Genomic DNA, 23,582 nt, shown 5'->3' with positions numbered 1-23,582 from the left:
TTTTCTTTCCCCCTTTCCCCAGCTCTCTCTTTCTTTTCTTCTTCTAGAATGTATACAATTATATATCCTATCTAAATATTTTTGGTTGCCCCAAATTTTCAATAATCATACTTCATATAAAAATATCTTAAAATAGTTCAACACTTAAATATTCTATTATTTTTGATCTCCCTGGTGATAGAATAGCAAAAGTAGTTCAGCCTCTTTTTAAGTAATAAAATCCATATTAACCTATATTTCAAAAAATTGAATTTGTCAATGATTAATACAGGTCTTCTGACATTTTAAATTATTGTTAGTTTATTGAATATTATAATAAATTTAAGCAGCTTAACCACCTCAGAATTGTTTTTTCTAAGTGGATGACATTAAAATACATTTCTACTAATAATTTTTTTTTACAAAATAAGTCAAACATACTCTAAAATTTGTAATTTCTGAACCTTTTATGTTTTACATAAAGTCTATGGCCATATTTCATATTTTTGTTATTAAATGAGGAAACAGTAATGAGTAGTTTTTAGCACACAATGAATTTATCACTTGCTTTACTAGAGTATTTGTGAAGCAAATGCTCATGTGCCTATAAGAACATAATAAAGTAATTAAAATCAGGAAAATTCCAATTACCATGTGATTTGGTCTTTTGACATGTATAATAGAAAAAAAACTTACATTAAAACTTTCTAGTAATAGATGGAAATATAATTAGCAAATTGTCCAAAAAATTATTTCAAAATACAATTATTTATAGATTTATTTATATTAAATAAATATTCTTAGAAATTTGTTTTTACAAATTAATATATACAGTAAATACAATTATTCACTCTTGATAACTTTTTCTGAATTAAAAGCTTCTACTGTTTGCTAATAATATACCTAAAAAAATACTATAAGGTAATGATCAGTTTACTATATTACATAATCTCTTCCACATGTTTAATGTGTTTTTTTTATAATCATGGAATATTAAGACAGAAAAAAGACCTGAGAGGTTAATTAATCAAATTCTATACTATGAAGCCTTAGAATTCTTCTCAAGTGCATTGGTTTGTCCAAAGGGTGACTGTGGAGGTGAATGGGAGCTTCAGGTTCTTATCCTACTTCAATCATATCATCTCCAGCTTCATTTGTTTTATATTTGAGATTCTGTCTTAGGTATTTTTCAGACACAGTACCCCTAAGCCGAAAAATAAAATGTTTGAAAGCTACTAAACAAATCCCACTCATTCATTTAAACATATTTAGAACTTGAGTTCTAAAATAAAGAAGTCCCTGTGTTGTTTGCCCAAGGTCATACAATGTAGGAGAAAGCAAAACTAGAAAATGATGTTTGTAACTTCAGTTTATTTTATCTTTTTCACATCACCAGACAGTTTTCCAGATGTATCTTCCTTTGCAATTAAGACATGGAGATTGTTACAGTAAAAGTCCAAGTGGATCACATCTGCCTGTATACATCTTTGTGTAGTCTCCCCTCCCTCACTGATCCTAGTCTTGGCCATGTGACTTGCTTTGACCAATGGATCATTTAGGAATGTAAAGACAGCAGATATCTGATAACCATTTCTACATTAGGGCTCTCCCGCTTTTGCTGCTGGTGATTCTTCTGTACTATATGAAAAAGACTGGGCTCATCTCATAGAAGATTACAGAGCTCGTGGACAGAATTCCAAGCTGAGGTTCAAAGACCACAGCCTATTTGGATCCAAGATATGTACAGGTCCAAATACCCAGCCAATACCACATGGAACAGATAAGCTGTCCCAGATGAGCTCAGGCCACAGAATCATGAGTAAATAAATGGGTGTTATTTTAAACCACTAAGTTTTGGGGTAGTTTGTTATGCAATGATATCTGACCAAAACAGAAATACTGACTTACTGTCCCAAACGTGACAATAGAATCTGAACATAGGACATTTTTATGGGCCATTTGAAACAATGTAGATCACACTGATTTCTTCCAATAACCAAAGTTATGTAAAATTAAGTATTCCTTCATTCAAGAGATTCTCTCTTTATGCTTCTTTGTTTTTTTTAGTAACTGTAATCAAGTAAATTTACATATATTAGGTTATTTTTAATTACAAAATGCTGGCAACTACCACAGTTGCCATGATCACCTTTAAAGAAAATGCAGCAGGTGCACTACATCTGTGTAGGATGGGGATGGAAGGGACAGGTCCAGATTGTTCCTGACATTTATGACGCCCAGGTCAAAGGTACAAATGGAAGCCCACGTACCATATATATAAATTTTAAAAGTTATAAATCAAACCAACACATTTTTAAATGGAATACATTTTCTTATTACCTTGACAAATATAACTTTATACCAACCTGGAAGACAAAGTTCGAATTTAGAATTAATGGGCTACTCAGAGATTTGAACTAGAAAATGACAGCACAAGGTAGCCGGGTCTGCCCACCCTGTTCTCTTCCCTCCTTCCACTGTAACATGTACTGTAATTGTTATCATGTTAAAGCATGTGGATACCTCAGCCCACATACTTAATCTTGGTCCACACCTTCTACTTATAGCCACCTCTTAGTTACTCCACAGTTCTAGGAGTCTTCCAACAGGAGGGAAGAGTCTGTGCAAGTGTTGAAACAGTATCCACGTACTTTGGATTGTGAATTATGGTCTCTCACGAACTTGGAACATGAATTGGACTGGACTTCATGTAGGCCTGTCTCACTGGGCCCATGTAGTCCTTGAACGTGCAGAGGCAATGTCAAAGAAGGCTCTGAATAAGGCCCTAGCTCTGTCTCTTGGGTCTAAAGGTATGTGTTAAGAGGAAGAGCCTGACACCAGATCTGGAGAGCAAGTAGTTTTGAGAGGTAATCTCAGGAAGCATAAGTAGGGAAGTGGGAGACTACAAAAAGAGGAAACCAATTAAGTGGGTGTTAATGAGCAGGTTCCACTGTGGGCAGTGGGGGCACAATCACACTGGGGACCACTAGAAGTTGATACAGAATTCACCTTAGAGTTATTCCACTAAAGGACAAGGAAGCTGAGTAATTTTTTCATTAATTTCCATCCATCTTTGGTTGAGGACTGCTCCTGCAGGCTTTAACTGTCACTTCTGGTCTGATCTATGTGAGGACTGAGCACTGTCTTCTGGCCAAAGAGATCCCTCGAAAAGAATGTTGTAGATTTTCATAAATCCATGGCCTGCAGGAAATATTTAAAGGGCACATGACAAGGCAAGGATATCATCTGCTACACTGTGGACTTGGAAATGACTTTGAAAAAACATGTCCTTAAAAGAGAATGATGGTACGGTGGCACAATGTGGCCAGTAAAATTTCCAAGTTTCTGAGAATCAAAATGGTTTTCTACTTTGCTAGTTTATATCTAAGGGGACACGAATACGGGCAGATGAATACCTTAATCCAAAAGTGGCCTTTTATTTTCAATGTATGGTAATACTCCTACTTATGCTTCTTATAGGAATACATTAAATTATTTCATATATTTAAGAAAAAGGAACAGAAATTGTTTTATCAATAAATCTTCAAAAATAAAACCATCATTTCCACAAATTCCACTGCTATGATGGATTTCTTTTTAGACTTGTAAGGGAGAGGGGCTGACACTGTGGATTCCTTGGGGTTATTGCTCATGAACATTTCATGAGTTGGAAAATGTACACTTAAGAAGCTCCTTGCCTTTCACTTTTATCCTCTGTGATCACTAGGAAATTAACATTCTTAGGGAACAGGAAATGATGGTGTGTGATGTAAAGCTTTTGAAAGAAGCTTTAAAATTGAACTTGGCCATTTCAATTATTGTTTACTCTTAAATAGTGATTATCTTTGGTGAAAATAATAATTACTCTTGAGCTGTTTACATTTCCTATTCTAAACAGTTTAGTTTTATTTAAATTGCCTGTTGTAAATATTATCATTTCACTGTTTATATAAGAGAAAAAGGAGGCTTCTTTTTTTTCACTGAAACGTAACTGATTATATATATTTGTGGGGTACAGACTTGAATATCAGTACCTGTGAACAATATGTGATGATCAAATCATGATCATTAGTATACTCATCTATAGAAAACATCATTATTCTTTGTGACCCTTTGGTTAATTTCTCACTAAACTCCCCTCCTCCTCCTTCTTTCCAACCTCGAATACCCACAGTTCTGTTCTCTCCTTTTGAAAGTTCAATGTATTATTGTGATCTTTCTTTCTTCCTTTCTTCCTTCCTTCCTTCCTCTCTTTTTTATTTGTTTTTTTCTTTGTTTCTTTGTTTGTTTCTTTGTTTTTCTTCCTTTTCTTTCTTTTTTTTCTTTCTTTCTGTCTCTCTCTCTCTCTCCCTTCCTTCCTTCATTATTTACTTATTCATTGATTTATTAGCTCCCACTTACAAGTGAGGACATGTGGTATTTCACTTTCCATGCCTGCCTTATCTTATTTCACTTATAATTCTCACCAAGCTCATCTGTGTTGCTGTGAGTGGCAGAATTTCATTCTTTTTTCAAGGTTGAGTAGTGTTCTACTGTGTATATATTCCATATATATTCCACATTTTCCTTATCCAGTCATCCTACAATGGACATTTAGGTTGGTTCCAACTCTTGGCTATTGTAAATAGAGCTGTGATGAACATGGGAGTGGAAGTATCCCTTCCACATGATGATTTCCATTCCTTTGGGTATATACCCAGCAGTAACATTGCTTAATCTTATGGCAGTTCTATCCCTAGTTGTTTGAGAAATCTCCAAACTGTTTTCCATAATGGCTGTACTAATTTACAGTCCCACCAACCGGGTAGAAGGGTCCCCCTCTTTGCCAGCATTTATTATTCTGTCTTTTTGATAATAGCCAGTCTAAATGGGATGAGGTGATATCTCAATGTTATTTTTATTTTCATTTCCCTGATGCTTAGTGATGTTGAGCATTTTTTCTGTACCTATTGGTCATCTATATATCTTCTTTTGAGAAATATCTATTCAACTCCTTTGTCCACTTTGTAATCAATTTTTCTTTTCTTGCTATTAAGTTATATGAGTTCCTTCTATATTCTAGGATATTAATCCCTTGTTGAATGCATAGTTTGCACATATTTTCTCCCATTCCATAGGTTGGCTTTTTGCTCTGTTGATTGTTTCCTTTGCTGTGCAGAAACACTTTACTTTGACATAATCCCATTTGGTTATTTTTTTGTTGTTGCCTGTGCATTTGAGTTCTTATTCATAATGTCCTTCCCCAGTACTACATCTTCAAGAGTTTCCTCTATGTTTCCATCTAGGAGTTCTGAGGTTTTAGCTCTTATATTTAAGTCTTTCATGCATTTTAATTTGATTTTGATATATGGTGAGAGGTACAAGTCTAATTTCATTCTTCTACATATGGACATCCAGTTTTTCCAGCACCATTTGCTGAACAGGTTGTCCTTTCCCCAGTGTAGGTTCTTGGTGACTTTGTCAAGGATCAGTTAGCTGTAAATACATGGGTTGATATCTGGGTTCTCTACTCTGTTCCCTTGGTCTGTGTGTCTGTTTTTATGCCACTACCATGCTGTTTTAGTTACTATAGTTTTGTAGTATAATTTGAAGTCAGGTAGAATAATGCCAGAAGCTTTATTTTTTTTTTTTTTACTCAACATTGCCTTGCCTCTTTAGGGTCTTTCATTTTCCATATGAATATTAGGATTGTTTTTTTCTGTTTCTGTGAAGAATGTCAGTGGTATTTTGATGGGGATTACATTGAATCTGTAGATGTCTTTGGGTAGTATGGACATTTTCACAGTGTTAATTCTTCTAATCCGTGAGCATAACTGTCTTTCTATATTTTTGTGTCCTTAATTTCTTTCAGTAGTGATTTGTGGTTTCTGTTGTAGAGATCTTTCACCTCCTTGGTTAAATTTATTTGTAGGTATTTTATTTTATTGGTGACTATTGTAAATTGGCTTACTTTCTTGATTTCTTTTTCTGCTACTTCATTGTTAGAATATATAAATTTTACTTGTTTTCCTATATTGATTTTGTATATTGCAACTTTACTAAATTGGTTTATCAAGTCTAAGAGTTTTTTAATGGAGTCTTTAGGTTTTTCTATATATAGGATCATGTCCTCTGCAAAAAGGGATAATTTGACTTTGTCTTTTCCAATTTGGATTCCCTTTATTTATTTCTCTTGCCTGAATGATCTGGTTAGTACTTCCAATAGTATGTTAAAAAGAAGTGGCACACAGGTAATGATATTCAACTCTGTACCCCACAGATATATACAATAAATTATGTAACAAAAACAACAAAAAAGAAACTTTGAAGAAAAAAAAGAAGTGATGATAGTGGACATCTTGTATTCTTCTTGTTCTTAAAGGAAAAGATTTCCATTTTTTCCCTTTCACGATAATGACAATGGATTTGTCAAATATGGCTTTTATTGTGTTGAGAAACTTCCTTTCTATACCTAATTTGTTGAGTCTTTATCATGAAGGGATGTTCAATTTTGTCAAATGCTTTTCCTGCATCCTCTATTTGTCTTTGATCATGTTGATATGGTGTATCACATTTGTTATTTGCATATTGCTGTACATTGATTGAATTGTGTCCCCAAAGTTCATATACAAGAAGCTTAATTACCACTGTAACAGTGTTGAGAGGGTGGGAAATCCTACTATGGTAATTGAAAAGTGGGGCCTTGAAGAGGTGATTAGACTGTAGGACCATGCCATAGTGAATGTACTATTAATAGTGGTCAGGGGTATGGTTCGAAGGCTTTAAAAGGAGAGTGTGTGGGGAACTATTGTTCTCTCCGCTCCACCATTTTCTACCATGTAAAATTCCAGGGTCATTGTCACCACCCCCAAGGCCTTCACCAAATGTATTCCCTGGACACTGTACTTCTCAGCTTCCAAACTGGTAAGAAATAAACTTCATTTTCTTACAAATTACTCCGTTCCATGTATTTTGTTATAAGCAACAGAAACAGACTTGTATATATATGTTGAACCATCCCTGCATCCCTGGGATGAATCCCACTTGATCATGATGTATGTAATCTTCTTGATGTGCTGCTATATTCTGTTGGTTAATATTTTTGAGATATCTGAGGTTAGCTTGATGGAGCTCCCTTATGGATGACCTGATGCTTTTATCTTGCTGTTTTTAGTATTTTCTCTTTGTATTTGACTTTTACCAATCTGATTACATTGTGTCTCAGAGAGGACCTTTTAGGATTGAATGTTTGGGGATCTTTGAGGTTCTTGGATCTGAATGTCTTTATTTCTCCCTGTACCTGAGAATTTGTCTGCTATTATTTTGTTGAACAGATTTTCAATGCCTTTTCTTTTGTCTTCCCTTTTCAGAACACCCATGGTTCAGATGTTTGTGTGCTTAAGGTTTTCATTTTTTTCTTTTTTCTTTTTTGTCTACCTGGGTTATTTCAAAAAGACTGTTTTTGAGATAAGAATTTTTTTTTTCCTGCTTGCTGTAGCCTGCTACTTAAGCTCTTGGTTTTATTTTTTATTTTGTTGGATGAATCTTTCAGTTCCAGGAGTTCTGCTACATTCTTTTTAAGGTATTTATCTCTTTGTAAATTTACCTCTTCATATCCTGAACTGTTTTTCTCATTTCATTGTCTATCTGAGTCTTGTTGTATCTCATTGAGTTTCCTTAAGACTGTTGTTCAGAATTCCTTCTTAGACAATCCCTTGGTTTCCTGCTACATGGGGTCTGGCCCTTGAGAATTATTGTTTTTGTTTGGTGGTGTTATGTTTTCTTGTTTATTCATATTTCTAGTATCCCTACATTGATATTTGGTCATCTGATAGAGCAGTTGCTTCATCTATCACTTTAAAGTGGTTTTTGAGGAGGGATAATTCCTCCTGTAGATATGTTTTGTTTTGACAGTTGTGTAGAATGTTTTAAGTTTTGGTTCTGGGTACAGTAGTAGTACCACTGTACCCAGTAATCTCTGTGTAGCTACTTTGTCTGTATTCAATGTCCATTTTGCATGTGAGTTCCTCTGTGGCCTAGACTCTGGGGTACTCAGTAGTTTCTTGCTGAAGTATGTGACATTGCTTTGAGTCACTGAGATTGTGTGTGAGATTCCAAGCTCTTGGGAGAAGCATGTGTGTGCCCTGTCTTTCCTTGGCTGAGTTGGGTGACCCTGGGTGAACTTGCTTGCACACTGACTAGTGTCCCTTGACCTTGATAAGCACACTGGTATATACTGAAGCTCCTCGGCTTGAATGGATGATGCTGGGTGGGTTTTCTCTTTCCTTTTTCCTAGCAGCAAAGGCTTCCCCTGGGTCTTTGCTTCTCTCTCTTTCCTCTTTTGTTCTGCCTGGTAAAAAACAGAAACACCTGAATCTGGTCAAGGTGGAGCTGGTGGCATCAGGCTGGGTGTAGGTGGAGAACAGGATTGACTGTTGTCTGGGGAGAGGGGCAGTGGCAGTGACAGTTCTTTGGGGCCAAGTAGTGGTGATAGCAGTGGCCTCAAGGTCATGCTTTGCTCTGCAGTTCAGGAGCTTGACTACCAAGGGCAAAGCTTTTCAGACACTTCTCAGGAAGTGGGCAAGGCTACTAGGTGGGTCTGTAGTGAGGGGGCCCATCTAGCCATTCTTGTGTGGTGGGCAGGGCCACTAGGCATGCCGGCAGCTAGGTGACCCATTCAACTCCTTCTGGGTAGTGGGTTAGGCCCTAGGCAGGCCTGCAGGGAAGTGGCCTGTCTAGTGGATTCTGGGTAGTAGGTAGGGCCACTGGGCAAATGTGCAGTGAAGAGCTGGTATAGCCACTTCTGGGCCTCTTGGCATGGCCACTAGGTGGGACTGTTCAGGATGGAGCCACTTGGCTGTTTCTTGGGAAGGGATGGATGCACTTTGTTTCCACTGGCCAGAAGGTGTCTCCATTATGTTAGAGACCTGTGAGCCATCCCTCTGTGATGGGGGCTCAGGCACACACAACTCAGTCAGCGGGTGTGGCTGTGGATGGGGGAGGAATGAGGTGTGGTCCTCTTGAGGAGGGTCTGCCTGTCTGCTCTCTGGCCAGGGACATGGGGGTGCATAAGTTCAGCAGGACTAGGGCTGGCTTCCCAGACCGTAGAACTAGAGTCACAGCTGATGTGAGCCCATTCTTCAAGCTTCTGGGATCAGGGCATTATTGCCTCTCCTCTGAGTGTGTTGTGTGGAGAGCAGAGCCTTAAGGCTGAGTGCTACTTAAGGCTGACCATGACTACTAGCCCCAGGTTAGGGTGTGCTCCTCAAAGGGCTCTGGTTTCAAGATGGCACTGTCCTGCGTCAGCTTGGGTCTTCAGGATGGGGGGGTGGGGAGTGCTCCATCTGTGCTGTGTTCTAGAACTATGCAAAGTGTGTTTTCCAGTTTTGGCACTCCCCACACTTTGCTCCCGTCTTGTCATGCCAAAGGATCCGGGGGCCTTTATGGTGAGGGTGGGAGTTGGTGTGGTTCCTCTGCCTTCCTTTTTGCTGCAAGGGAATATTCTTCCTGTGCTGATCCTAGTGTCAGAGATGTGGCCATGTGCCTCCCTCTCCTCTCTATGTCACCGTCCTGAACTTTCATGCTCCAGAGTCTCCTGCTGTACTCCCACACTCTCTCCCCAGTGCTTCTAATTCCTTCAGGTCACAGGGCAACGGATGCTACAGCAGAGCCACTTGGGCCTCCCAGAGCAGAGCAAGCCTTCTTTATTTTCATTAATTAGGCAACAAAGTTTTATCAAAATGATTTGTACTCCTGATTTGTTCTAGTAAAGTTGTCACAACCCAAATGCCTCCCTCAGGATGAAAATAATCAATGAACAACAGAGGATAAAATGTGCCTGGAGATTTTTTGCTGAGAGAAAAATTTGTTCTAAAATAAGATTTGTACTTGAATAGGCTAGAATAAAAATAACATTCTGAAAGCCTTTAAGAGTAATCCATTGTTTCCTCCTTAGACCATCTAAGAGTCTTGAACTTGTTATATGTCATACAGATTTCAAATGTGAACCATTGGTAGCATGTTTTAATATATGATGTACAGCTATGAGGGTACTCTAAAAAGTTCTTGGAAAATGTAATTAAAAGATAATATAAATCTTTTCACTTTCTTTTTGAAGATAACTTCTATAATATGTGATGCATGACAATGTACAACCTGCAATATATGCTACATAATATAAGTGATATAAGATTGAATTATACTATATAATAGAACATAACCTATAACTTAGATTTTTAAAACAAATCTTCAATTTGTTTTTAAAAGGATTTAGAACAATTAATGTTCTTGCAGCAGTGCCTAGTTTTCTCAGCATATTGACTTCAGGGCATTTGAAAGCAAGTTTGGCATTTTTAACATTTGAGGTGTTAAATGGGAGTGAATTAAAATTATATCTAATTAATGTCATAATACTTGTCTGGTCCATTGCTTGATACACTTGATTTGGTTTCTTAGTATCAGAAAACTTTCTTGTACAGAATTAGACTTCCAAACATTTTTTTCGATCACTTGTTGTTCACTGATTACTTATATATTTTGACATTAACAGTGAAATTTGTATTATGTTATTATACGGCATCCTATTTTCTCATTTTATGGAGAATAGTAAAATGCTGCTCTTCAGAGAAAAAGTGGTGTTGCTTGAAAGGAAAAGACCAGAATATATAGCCTGCCCATAATAAGAAATGATATTAGCGATTAATTTAAGATAAATGTTATAACAAGCTATTTTGAGAATTATTAATTAGATATGCCTCTTTCTTGTTTTTTTGGTTATTAACTATGAAAAAAAAATTCTATCAGCTGCCCAAGTTGAAAATTATTTTTATTGCTATGAGATAGAGCACCCTAAATCATAGAAATGCGTCTGAGACTAATGCTTACTAAATATTCCACATATCTGCTTCATTTCTCAGCCCCTTTGAGTTATGTAAGGCCATGTGACTGAGTCTGGCCAATTAAATGTAATACGTGTTAATTGGGCTGAGCACTGAAAAGCCCTTGAGTAATCTTCCAACCATTCCTCTTCCCCTGACCTATCAACAAAAGAGGAGAGGTGTTCATGATGTACAACAGCAAGAGAGTGGTATCTTTCATAACATGGTTCCCTGAGTGACTTTATGAAGCAGACCTTCCTCTGACCTATGCAGGATATGTACTGTCATTGATAAATATACTTGCATGTAAGCCCTGGAAATTTAGGGGTGTTTTGTTACTTCAGTGAAACCTAGTCTATTCTAGGTTATACAGTGCAATTTAATTCAATAGCATTAAATATTGCTACCAAAATGAATTTTAGGATTCATGTCATTTAAAATGATTGAACTATTTTTTAAATTATTCTGACAGCTGCAGATGGATCTGTTCTAGTTCCTTTGCAATTTTTTCCTCTCAGTCCTGGACACTACCCTTGTAAAATATTTTTGACATCAAAGTATGATGTGCGTGTCTATTACATTGAAGGCGTGGTGAATGAAGAACAACCAGAGGCCAGATTTGAGTTTGAAACACCAGCATTTGAAGCCCTTACCCAGGATATTCCAATAGTAAGTATAAACTTATTTTTTTGGTACTTTTCTTCACTTCCACTCCAACTGTCTCAAAGTCCTCCAAAACGCTCATCTTGAACTTTTACAGATTTCTTTTTTTAATTATTTGACTTTATCAATATATAATGTAGTTGATTTTCATGTTGGCCCTTTACCAATTCCTCCTTTCCCTCCTCTCATCAACATCATATCTGTTCACTTATCTTAACAAGTTAAGGGATTGTGATAGCTGTGTCTTCCCCCAAACCCATTTATTTCTTGGTATTTTTATTGATTTATTTACTTTTAGTTCCCACAAATAAGTGAGAACATGTGGTATTTCTCTTTCTGTGCATGGCTTATTTCACTTGATGTAATTTTCTCTAAGTCCATCCATGTTGCTGCAAATGGTAGTATTTCATTTTTTTTTATAGCAGAGTAGTATTTCATTATATAGATATACCACATTTTCCTTATCCACTCCTCAGCCTTTATGGAAAATGGTATGGAGCTTCCTCAAACAATTACAGATAGATCTACCATACGACCCAGCTATTTCACTGCTCGGAGTATTCCCAGAGGAATGGAAATCATCATGTCATAGGGATACCTGTACTCCCATGTTTATTGCAGCACTATTTACAGTAGCCAAGAGTTGGAACCAGCCCAAGTATTACAGATTTCTAGTTGCATTATCTGCTGCCAATTATTTCTCCACATTGAAGTCAGTTTCTTCCCAAGTGTTATCATATTATTCACCTGATTAATCACTAATTCTGGATCTCTTTGCTTAAAAAATTAACTCCAATGTCCTAATGTCTATCATCAAATTCCTGCTCAAAAGCTGTGCCTCCTGGCTTCACCACAGTTATGGACTCTCAGATCACTCTGCTCCAAATTCTGTTGTGAGTTTAACACCTGATTAAGATGGGTTCATAGGCACTGAGGAAAATGATTGGCTGTAGCCTGGCCTACCTATTAGTCAAAGTGATAATATAACATACAAGAAGGTAGCGTAATTGTGAGGAACTTTAGATTTTTAGTGTGACAAAGTGCTTTTTTGTTTGTTTATTTGCTGAATTATTAAAGACATAACAAAAGTCATCCTGAAGCACAAAAGTCTGTTCTGAGGAGATACGTAGTCTTTGTTAGCTGAACACTTTACCAGTTAGAACAACTTTTCTTTTCCCAGTTAGGAGTAATTGTGTTCTCCAAGACAATTTTGTCATTTAAACAGTAATTAGTAAGTCAGACAAAAGGATATTTCTCTAGACATTAAATAATCTTTGGATAGACCTATAGGCAATGCTCCTATATGGCGCAGAAAGAACATGTAGTCATCCTTGTGCCTTATGTTCAGGTTTTTGACAGTCCTTCTTAACAAATATGACTTTCAAATGGTGATCCCTAAAAATACAATTAAAAATATAATACGCAATTTTATTAAAAGTACTAAGAATTAATATGTAATTCAACTTTGTCAACATCATCTTTCTGACATTTTTGTACCTTTTTTATTTCATGCTTTAGAATAATAAAACAAAGAACGAATGGAAATGTCAAGTTACTATAGAAGGAAAATGGTTTTATGGACCTTCTATTTTACATGTTGGAGCAGGCGAAACTGTGCAGTATCCTCTCACGTTCCAACCAATTTTGGAATGTGAGATAATGGTATGAACTCATTGATTTTTTTCCCCCAGTATTAATATGTCAATAAACCAGTGTATGGTATTAGCCTATTTAATTGTTGATAAATCTTTTCTGCAGAAACTTTCTATTTTCCATGAATTTGGTAAATTTTTTCTTGAAACTTTAATAAATATTTTAATTTAAAGAATAAGTGTTCTGAAAGTTACAATGTCATTTTCTGTAAAGACTTACATACAGATTATTTTTACACAACATAGTGAACAAAATAAAATCATTTCTTTTTATTGTTCTTATTCATTAAGGAAACTGGTACATCAGAAAATACTTTCTTAAGACAATATTTGTTTGACAAAAAAGTAAGCATGAATCATGCATATAATTGTTATGTATTAGAAAGCCTATATAAACTCTGTAATTTAGAGAAAGTAAGGGGAAATAAAGAGATTTTTCACTGGAAGTTTGTTCAATAGAAGCATTTATATGTGAACTAGAAAAGCGAATGGCTAACAATTCTATACAAGCTCATTTCATTAAATGGACTCAAAATTAATAGTCTAGCAGAGGTTCTTTGGCATTGAACTATGATTCCTAAAGAGCTGAAATTTGGCTGGTTTGTCATAGGGTAAACTTATTCTACGAAATGAAGTAGATGGTATGAAGCACATCTTTGACATAAAAGGGGTTGGAAGAAAACCCATAGCCTTGGAAAACATCACTGTGGAATGTCGAGTGGGGAAGATAACAAATAAACCCATAATGGTGCCTAATTATACAAAGACTTCTCAAACATATAAGGTAAGATTTTTTTTTCAGTATGAAAGTGTTTTCTTCTGAATATATACTGAATTATATGTGATGTACTAATAATAGGCAATTTTTTAAACATTTAATTTCACTTAATCAGGTAACGTCATATAAGGTTATGTCATATAAAAGCAATGTCATATAAGGTGATGTTTACAATTCTACCTTTTATTACTCTAAAAGCTATTAAACTTCATTTCAGTTATGAAGTTGAAATAGCATGAAACAAATTTTATATTTAAGTATTATTATATAATTAGAAAACTCATTAAAACGTACTTATTTGAGTCATACATGATAATAAAAGTTGTTTTAAAAAATTAGAAACAAATTTTAAAATTTTAATGTAAAAAATCTGTAGACATGACAAAATTTCAAAAGTGTATTCTCTTATTTACCAGTGTGATAATAGTGGAAACATGAGGAAATGAGCACTTATTTACCTCATTTTTTTTATGAAGTTTTGTACTTTTTCCTCTTCACTTGATTTGTTGAAGCCAATCCTTGAAGAATTTTTCCACCTCCCCTCATATTTATTTACAAATCGTTATGTGCTCAACGGGATCTTCAGAAGAAGCTTCAAATATCTACCAGTTATAGGTGCCTGGGACTGAAGAAGTTTGAAAACTCTCTGTGCTTGACCTCTGCATTTGTTGTAATCCAGAAAATTATGTGCCTTGGTTTTCTTCTTCTTTCCTTACTAGATTACAAATGGATTGTATATTCTAAATGAAAATCTCATCCTTCCATTCTCAGTTAAAACCCTTCAATGTCATTTCTTGTCTTCAAGGTCAAGTCGATACTCCCTGAAGTGGTTTTCACTGTCCTTCAGTAGCTCATCCTTGCTTATCTGTTTAGCATCATATCTTGCCACCTCTGGATTATCAACACATAAACCTTTGTATACAGTATTTCCTTTTTCTGCTGCCGGGAACTCTCTGCACAAGTAATATTTTTCAGTTATCTCTGTCTAACTCCTTTTCATTCTTTAGGACAAGGCTTAGAAGCCACTTTTTCCAAGAATCCTTCCCTGTTTGCATAAACCTGGATTAGACACCTGTCACCTTCTTCCACAGATTTTTTTTTTACTTGCCCCACTATCCTACGTACTACATCATGTTCCTATTACCTGTTTCTCACTCCCCACCAGATTATAAACTGTGAGAACAGGAACAAGCATCCCTAATCTACATATTTATACATTGCATAAATCATGGTATTGAGCACATAATGGTTTTTGAGGGAAGATTTGTTTAATGAACAAATAAAATCATAGTGGGTGGCTTTTAAAACAAATAAAGAAACAATGAAGGAGGGAAGGAAAGAAAGAAAGATAAAGAGAGGGAAGGAAGGAAGGAAGGAGGAAGGAAGGAAGGAAAAATCATGACTACACAGATTTGCTGTAAAAAAGGAGAAAATATTTTTTTCACCACCCCTTTAGCCTTTCCAGAATTTAATGGTGAGCAAGGAAACCTGTCAAGAGTTTGATGAAAACTGGTTAAAGAAAAATCTATAGTTTCATACCATTGGTTATTTGATTTTGTTGCTGTGATGGAAATGATTTGTTTTTACTTTTAATTTTTTCCCTTCAGAATGAATGTAATTTTGAAAATGTAGGCCTATGAAATTAAGAATTATGCTATATTAACTGTATTTATGCAATTTAATATGGAAGTGGAATTTTCTTAACAAAACTGTTCTCACAGGCAATAATAATTAAAGGCTGTATTTCTCTCATTTTTATACACAAATAATACTGAAGAAGTTATTGGATATATAACCAGAAATGTGATTGCTGGACTATATAGTAGTTCTATTTTTGATTTTTGACGAACCCTCATACTGTTTTCTATAGTGACTATACAAGTTTGCATTCCCACCAACAGCATTCAAGGGTTCCCATTTGTCCACACCCTCACCAACACTTGTCATCTCTTGTCTTGTCGTTTTTTAAAAATTTTAACTTCTCAGTACACATTGTAGTTGATTTTCATGTCCCTTAATTCATTCCTCTTTACCCCCTCCCTCTCTTCACCCCCACTACATCATATATGTTTACTTGTCTTAACAAGTTCAAGGAATTGTTGTGATTCATGTGTCTTCTTCCCCCCCCCACCCTTCATTGGTTTGTATATTTATTTATTTATTTATTTTAGGTCCCACAAATAAGTGAGAACATGTGGTATTTCTCCTTCTGTGCTTGACTTGTTTCACTTAATTTTCTCTAAGTCCATCCATGTTGTTGCAAATGGTAGCATTTCATCCTTTTTTATAGCAGAGTAGTATTCCATTGTATAGATATATCATAGTTTCCTTATCCACTCTTCTTATGATGGATATTTGAGTTGGTTACAACTCTTGGCTATTGTAAATCATGCTGCAATAAACATGAGAGTACAGGTATCCCTTCAGCATGATGATTTCCATTCCTCTGGGAATACTCCAAGCAGTGAAATAGCTGAGTTGTATGGTAGATCTATCTGTAATTGTTTGAAGAACCTCCATACCATTTTCTATAAAGGCTGCATTATTTTGCAGTCCCACCAACAGTGTATGAGAGTTCCTTTTTCTCCACAACCTTGCCAGCTTTTATCAATCTCAGACTTTTGAATATTAGCCACCCTGACTGGAGTCATCTCTTGTCTTTTTGATAATAACCACCCTAACAGGTGTGAGGTGATATCTAATTGTGGTTTTGATTTGTGATTCCCTGATTGTTAGTGATGTTGATCACTTTTCCATATGTGTATTGGTCATTTATATGTCTTTTTTGGAAAAATGCCTATTCAGGCCCTTTGTCCATTTTTAAATTGAGTCATTTGTTTTTTTGCTACTGAGTTGTATGTGTTTCTTACATATGTTAGATATTATTCCCTTATCAGATATATGATTTGCAGATATTTTCTTCTATTCCATAGGTTTCCTTTTCATTTTATTGATTTTCTTTTGCTCAGCAGAACCTTTTTAATTTAATGTAGTCTTACTTGTTTATTTGATCTTCTGTTGCCTCTGATTTTGGTGTCATATTCAAGAAATCATTGCCAAGAACAATGTCAAGGAGATTTTCCTGTATATTTTCTTGGAAGGTTTTTTTTCAGTTTTAGGTCTTACATTGTAGTCTTTAATCCACTTCAAGTTAATTTTGTGTACGGTGTAAGAGAAGGGTCAAATTTTATTTTTTTTGTACATGGATATCCTGTTTTCCCAACACCATTTATTAGAGAGACTATAGTTTCTCCATTTTATGCTCTTGGTGCCCTTGTCAAAGATTAGTTGACAGTATACATGTGGGTTTATTTCTGAGCCCTGTATTCTGTTCCATTAGTTGATATGTTTGTTTTCATGCCAGTACCATACTTCTTTGATTGCTATAGCTTTTTAATATAATTTAAAATCACCAAGTGTGTTTCATTCAACTTTTTTCTTCTTTTTCAAGATTGCTTTAGCTATTTGAGATCTTTTGTAGTTCCATAGGAAATGAAATTGGTATCTTGAGATAGCTGCACCCCCATGATCATTTCAGTTTTAGTCACAATAGCCTAAATATGGAAACAACCTAAATATTTGTCGTAGACAGGATGCACCCCACAACTTCATTGAGGCTTAATCCCCACTGTGATCATTGGGTGTGGGAAATCCTATTATGGTAATAGAAAGGTGGAACCTTGAAGAGGTGATTAGATTATAGGACCATGCTGTAGTGAAGTGGCAAAGGGCATAATTCTGAGGGCTTTAAAAGTAGAGTGCATGAGGAGCTATCTCCCTCTCTGCTCTCTCTGCTTCCATCATCTTGCAATGTAACACACCTGGGTCATTGTCACCTCCACCAGGTGGACTTTGGGCTTCCCAGGTTCAGAAATACTGAGCAATAAATTTTGTTCTCTTTATAAACCACCCAGTTGCAGGTATTTTGTTATAAGCAACAGAAAAGGAGTAATACAGTATCTATCAATAGATGAATGGGTAAATAAAAAATGATACACACACACACACACACACACACACACACATGCATACATACATACACAATGGAATATTATTCAGCCATCAGAAAAATATATCATTTGCAACAACATGGATGAACCTGGAGGACATTATGCTAAGAGAAATAAGCCAGACACAGAAAGACAAATACTGGCTACGTGATCTCAGCTGTATGTTGAATCTAAAAAAGTCAAACTCACAGGAAAAGAGAATAGAATGACGGTTGCCAGGGGCTAAGAGGTGGGGGAAATGGGGAGATGTTGGTCCAAGGGTACAAACTATTCACAGTAGAAAAATCAAATAATCTATTTAAAAATGGACAAAGGATCTGAACAGACATTTTTCAAAGGAAGACATACAAATGGCCCACAGGTACATGAAAAAATGCTCAGCATCACTGATCATCAGGAAATGCAAATCAAAACCACATTGAGATATCATCTCACCCCAGCTAGACTGGCTATTATCAAAAAGACTGAGAATAACAAATGCTGGAAGGTACGTGGAGAAAAGGGAACTCCTTTACACTGTTGGTGAGACTGTAAATTAGTATAGTCATTACAGAAAACAGTATGGAGGTTTCTCAAACAACCACAGATAAAACTACCACATGATCCAGCAATCCTACTGCTGGGTATATACACGAAGGGGTGGAAATCATCATGTCAAAGGGATACTTGCATTCCCATGTTTATCATAGCTCTATTTACAATAGCCAAGTTTTGGAACCAACCCAAATGTCCTTCGACAGATGACTGGATAAATGTAGTATACATACACAGTGGAATACTACACAGCCATTGAAAGAAAGAAGAAAGAAAGAGAGAAAGAGAGAAAGAGAGAAAGAGAGAGAGAGAGAGAGAGAGAAGGAAGGAAGGAAGGAAGGAAGGAAGGAAGGAAGGAAGGAAGGAAGGAAGGAAGGAAGGAAGGAAGGAAGGAAGGAAAGAAATTCTGCCATTTGCAACAACATGGATGATCTTGGACAAAATTATGTTAAGTGAAATAAACCTGACACAAAAAGAGAAATACTGCATGTCCTGACTCATAAGTGGGTGCTAACAAAGAAGGAAAGAAAAAGAAAGAAAGGAAGGAAGGAAAGAAAGAAGGAAGGGAAGGAGGGAGGCCACAATAAAATATTAAACTTTCAGAAGGAGAGAACAGACCTATAGTTATAGTTATAGATGGGGGGGGGGGCTGAGGAAGTAATTGGGTAAGGGACACAAAGAGTAATCTATCATGAACGTGCTGATAAAATTGATTTGATCATCACATATTGTACACAAATACTGATAGTCAAATCTGAACCCCATAGATACGATAATCAATTATGTTTCAATTTTTAAAAAAATAAAAATAAATATAACAAATTAGTAAGAAAATAAATAATAAGTTGAACTTTTAGGAGAAGAGAGTAAAACTGTGGTTACTAGAGGCAGGAAAGGGGAGGGTGGAGAGAAGATAGAGAGACGTTGGTTAATGGACACACAATTATAGCTAGATAGGAAAAGTAAGTTCTATTAGTGTATAGTAGAGCTAGGCATCTATAATTAACAATAATTTACTGCATATCATCGAGTGGCTACAAAAGAGGAGATCAATGTCTACATTACAAAGTAAAAAGAAAAAGAAAGCAGAAAAAACTAAAATGAATGAGTTTTCAATATCCAATGTAAATCAAGGTGACTGTAGTTAATAAAAACGTATTGTATTTTTCACAAAAAACAATAGATTTTCAGTGTTCTCACCACAAAAATGCTAATTATGTGAAGTAGTTCATATCTTAATTATCTCTATTTAGCCATTTCACATGTGCACATGTATCAAAACACCAAGTTGTAAATCATAAATATGTGCAATTTTTATTTGTTAATTAAAAAATAAGTAGAAAAGAAAACAGTGTGCTGAATGAAAAAAAACAGTGAAAAAGACTGAATACTCTAGGATTTTATTTCTAATAATTATCTATAATAAGCAAACCTATGGAGTCACAAAGTAGTGTTTGCCTGGGGAGTGTGGAGTGGCAAGATGCAAGCACACAATAGATTGACAGTTGGATTTAACCAAGATTGTGGTCAAATGTAGCTTAAATATTCCTTGTCCACTTTGTTAATACTGATGTAGAAATTCATTGAAATGGCTCATATCTTTGTACATCTGATTGCATAAAGGAAATTATACGTGGCCTATAAAAGATATTCAGATTTTCTAAGCATCAATGATCTTTATACAAAAGAGGCAACAGAAATAAATGTATTTTCGGAAGAGTCATTTCCTTTGTTCCATTTTTTCATGGGTCTCTTCTCTTCTCATATTTTTCTTCTGTATGTAGCATTTTTCTGGCTTGCTGTTCATTAAAAGTGAATAGTTTAATGAAGTATTTAATATAAATTTTAGGTTTTTTATGTGTTAGCTTGTTACACTAATTACATGTAGTATAACATGCTAAAGCATAGAAAAGCATTTCATGTTGATATTATATAATTCTTGTTTACTTTTACCTCTTTTCTAGGTATCTTCAGATCTTCCAATAGTGTGGGGAATTCCACAAGTCACTATAGATGCTCATAATGAAATTCCATACATTCTGCATGTGTCACCTTGGAAACGTGGTGTGTTCAAAGGTATCAAATTTATTAATGAAATATTATTATTAACTACCACAGCAGGATAGAAATATGATGAGAAGCAATAAAAAGGTAATCTATATTTCCCCTTTCTAGTAAATGGCCCAGGAGGAAATTTAGTTTTGCATTTCAGTCATAAGCTTTCTAAATGATCAGAGTTTTGTGGTATACATTTTACATGTAGTGCTTTATTATCTTGGCCATTTATTTAAATTTATTTGTAAAGCAAATTACTAAAAGTGGAAATATTTACTTTAGGGTATTTACATTTAAAATTCGATAAAATACTTTCAAATAGTTCTGCCAATTTATGAACCTGACAGAATTCTATGAGAATGTCTGTTTACAGGACTGGGTATTTTAAAAAAATATCTACATGCACTTAATTGATATATAAAAAATAGGTTAAAGTTTTAGTATGTGTGAAGATTTCTTCCTTTGTTTCTAAAAAATCATTTATTCATACAAATTGCTCTGATGGTCCCTGAACAGAATTACTTGCGTGGCAATGGGGATCGGAAGTATTTTTATAAGTTTGAAGAGAGGGGGGTAAGAAGTGATAGAAAGCAATAGCTAGAACTGAGGGGCTGTGATTCATCAAAGGAATAAGTTGTCCCAGTTAGGAGAGAATTGAATGCCCCACTTGTAGTTGGATTTTGCTATGGGAATTATTATAATGTAGGTAAGTGGATACAGCTTTAGAAGTGCAGAGAGCACATACCTAGTAGTGATCTTGTGCTCCCTGGAAATACAGGCCTCTCACTCCTGCTTGCCTCAACAAAGAATGTTTGAGGGAAGGGTCTATATCTAGCATAGAAGGTATAGAGACCTGCTGCCAAGAAGAAAGTACAGAGAGTAGACTGAATGTCAATGCTATTAACAAACAGAGGGAAAATTTCAGAATGCCAAATACAATGATCCAATTATTACCACTGTGGTAGAAGGTACTGTGTAGTAAGAATCCACCTACCCATCTTCGTTCCCTGCTTCTGGTGTGCTTGACCTCAGGTGTTCACACAGCAGTAGTCGTTAGCGTCTTATGAAATCTTCCCATTGCTTTTGGGATGTTTGGCTTTACATAGCCCATTAATAAGTGTCCATGTGATAGGAATATTTGAGCTGTAGTGACCCTATTTCAACCATTTCAATAAAGTAACATATTTCACCATTTTTTAGGTAATCCAGAAAATGTAAATTGATTTAAAGAAATTTAAATTTCAGTTGTTTTCATTTCAATTGTCAATGACAGTCCTAATAGTGGATTTTGGGTTTTTTTTAGAATTTTAACTAGTCTTTTGTAAAAGGCAACAAGTCATTCAGAATTGGCATGATTATTTTTGACAAAACATAATAAATCTCAGTTTTCTGTTTTATGGAAAGCAGTATTTCTGATTCTTATAAGAAGAAAAAGAAAAGGAACCACAAACTGTGGAACATTATTGAATTAGGAATACTTATGACCACCTTAAACAAAGCCCCTGGCCCATGAATCAGACTCTTAAAATTAATGAAACGAACCTCGGAATAATTAAATAATTAGATTAAGGGTGACTTTCTTTTGTCTGATTATTTTTTGTTGGTTTTGGAAGCTTTTGTGAGACCATAACATTTCAATACGTATTTTCACTAATCAGATATGAACTCTTTTAGCATGTTGGTTTGAAAGAATTTAGAAGGAATTTAAGGAAGTTAAAGGCAGCTCAGGGGTAGAGGATGAGGATGAATCAGGTAAATGTTGCTTGCTATGCAAGAGATTTTGCAGGCTTCATAATTTTGAAAAATATGTACAAGATATGATCACAATAGCTCTTCCCAGGACAATGCCTTAGAGTTGAGTTAATCATGCCATTGCACCTTAGAAAAACAGCTTTGGAAAAAGAAAATTAGCTCCAATTTTTCTTGATATTAATACTGGAGGACTTCTACAGTATATTAAGCAGTGTAAATATAATTTCATCAGAAAAGCTGCTAACCAGTCTGAAATAATATAAATAAAACTAGACTATATGGAATCACAAAAGATCCTGTATAGCTAAAGAAATCTTGAACAAAAAGAACAAAGTTGGAGTCATTGACTTTGATATATAGTATAAAGCTATAGTAACCAAAACAGCATAAAAATAGACAAATAGACCAATGGAACAGAATAGAGAGGCCAGAAATAAACCCAGACTCTTACAGCCAACTGATTTTCAGCAAAGGGGACAAGAATTTTCATGGGGAAAGGACAACTTCTTCAATAAGTGATGCTGGGAAAACTGGACATCCACATGCTGAAGACTGAAACAAGACCTCTATCTCTCACCATACATAAAAATCAACTCAATATAGATCAAATACCTAAATTTAAGACCTGAAACTATGAAACTACTATAAGAAAACTAGGAGAAATGCTACATGAAACAGGAGTGGGCAGCACATTTTTGACTGAGATGACAAGGGCACAGGCAACTAGAGCAAAAATACACAAATGAGGCTACATCAAACTGAAAAGCTTCTACACAGCAAGGGACAATATCAACAAAATGTGTCAGACAAGGGGCCAATACCCAGAATAAACAACTCAACAGCAAAAAAAAAAAAAAAAAATTAAAAAGTAGGTAAAGGGCCTGAACAGCTGAACAGACATTTCTCAGAAGAAGACATACAAATGGCCCATAAGCACATGAAAAAATGCTCAAAATCACTAATCATCAGGGAAATGCAAATTTAAACCACAATGAGATATCATCTCACCCCAGTTAGAATGGCTGTTATCAACAAGACAGAAAATAACAAATGCTGGTGAGGAGGCAGAAAAAGGGAACCCTCCTACATTGTTGGTGGGAATGTAAACAGGTACAGCCACTGTGGAAAAGAGTATGAAGGTTCCTCAGAGAACTAAATATAGAACTATCTTACAACCTAGCAACTGGGTATATACCCAAAGGAATTGAAATCAATATATCAAAAAGACACCCACACTCCCATGTCTAACACAATGCTATTCACAATAGCCAAGAGATGGAATCAACCTAAATGCCCATAAATG

At 35.4% G+C, this 23,582-nt stretch overlaps 1 protein-coding gene across 1 annotated transcript in view; it reads left to right on the top strand.

Moving 5' to 3' along the window:
* CFAP47 (cilia and flagella associated protein 47) overlaps positions 1-23,582 on the top strand; it is a 578,552-nt gene that overhangs the window by 331,976 nt on the left and 222,994 nt on the right. Inside the window, 4 exon segments of the mRNA XM_063084619.1 lie at positions 11,308-11,504; positions 13,017-13,160; positions 13,761-13,934; positions 20,437-20,548. Of these exon segments, the coding sequence (XP_062940689.1) occupies positions 11,308-11,504; positions 13,017-13,160; positions 13,761-13,934; positions 20,437-20,548 (627 nt within the window).

Source organism: Cynocephalus volans, chromosome X, assembly GCF_027409185.1.
Source record: "Cynocephalus volans isolate mCynVol1 chromosome X, mCynVol1.pri, whole genome shotgun sequence".
Classification (NCBI taxonomy): Eukaryota; Metazoa; Chordata; class Mammalia; order Dermoptera; family Cynocephalidae; genus Cynocephalus; species Cynocephalus volans.
Note: the sequence above shows the minus strand (reverse complement) of the source record. Positions and strands in the feature narration are given on the sequence as shown.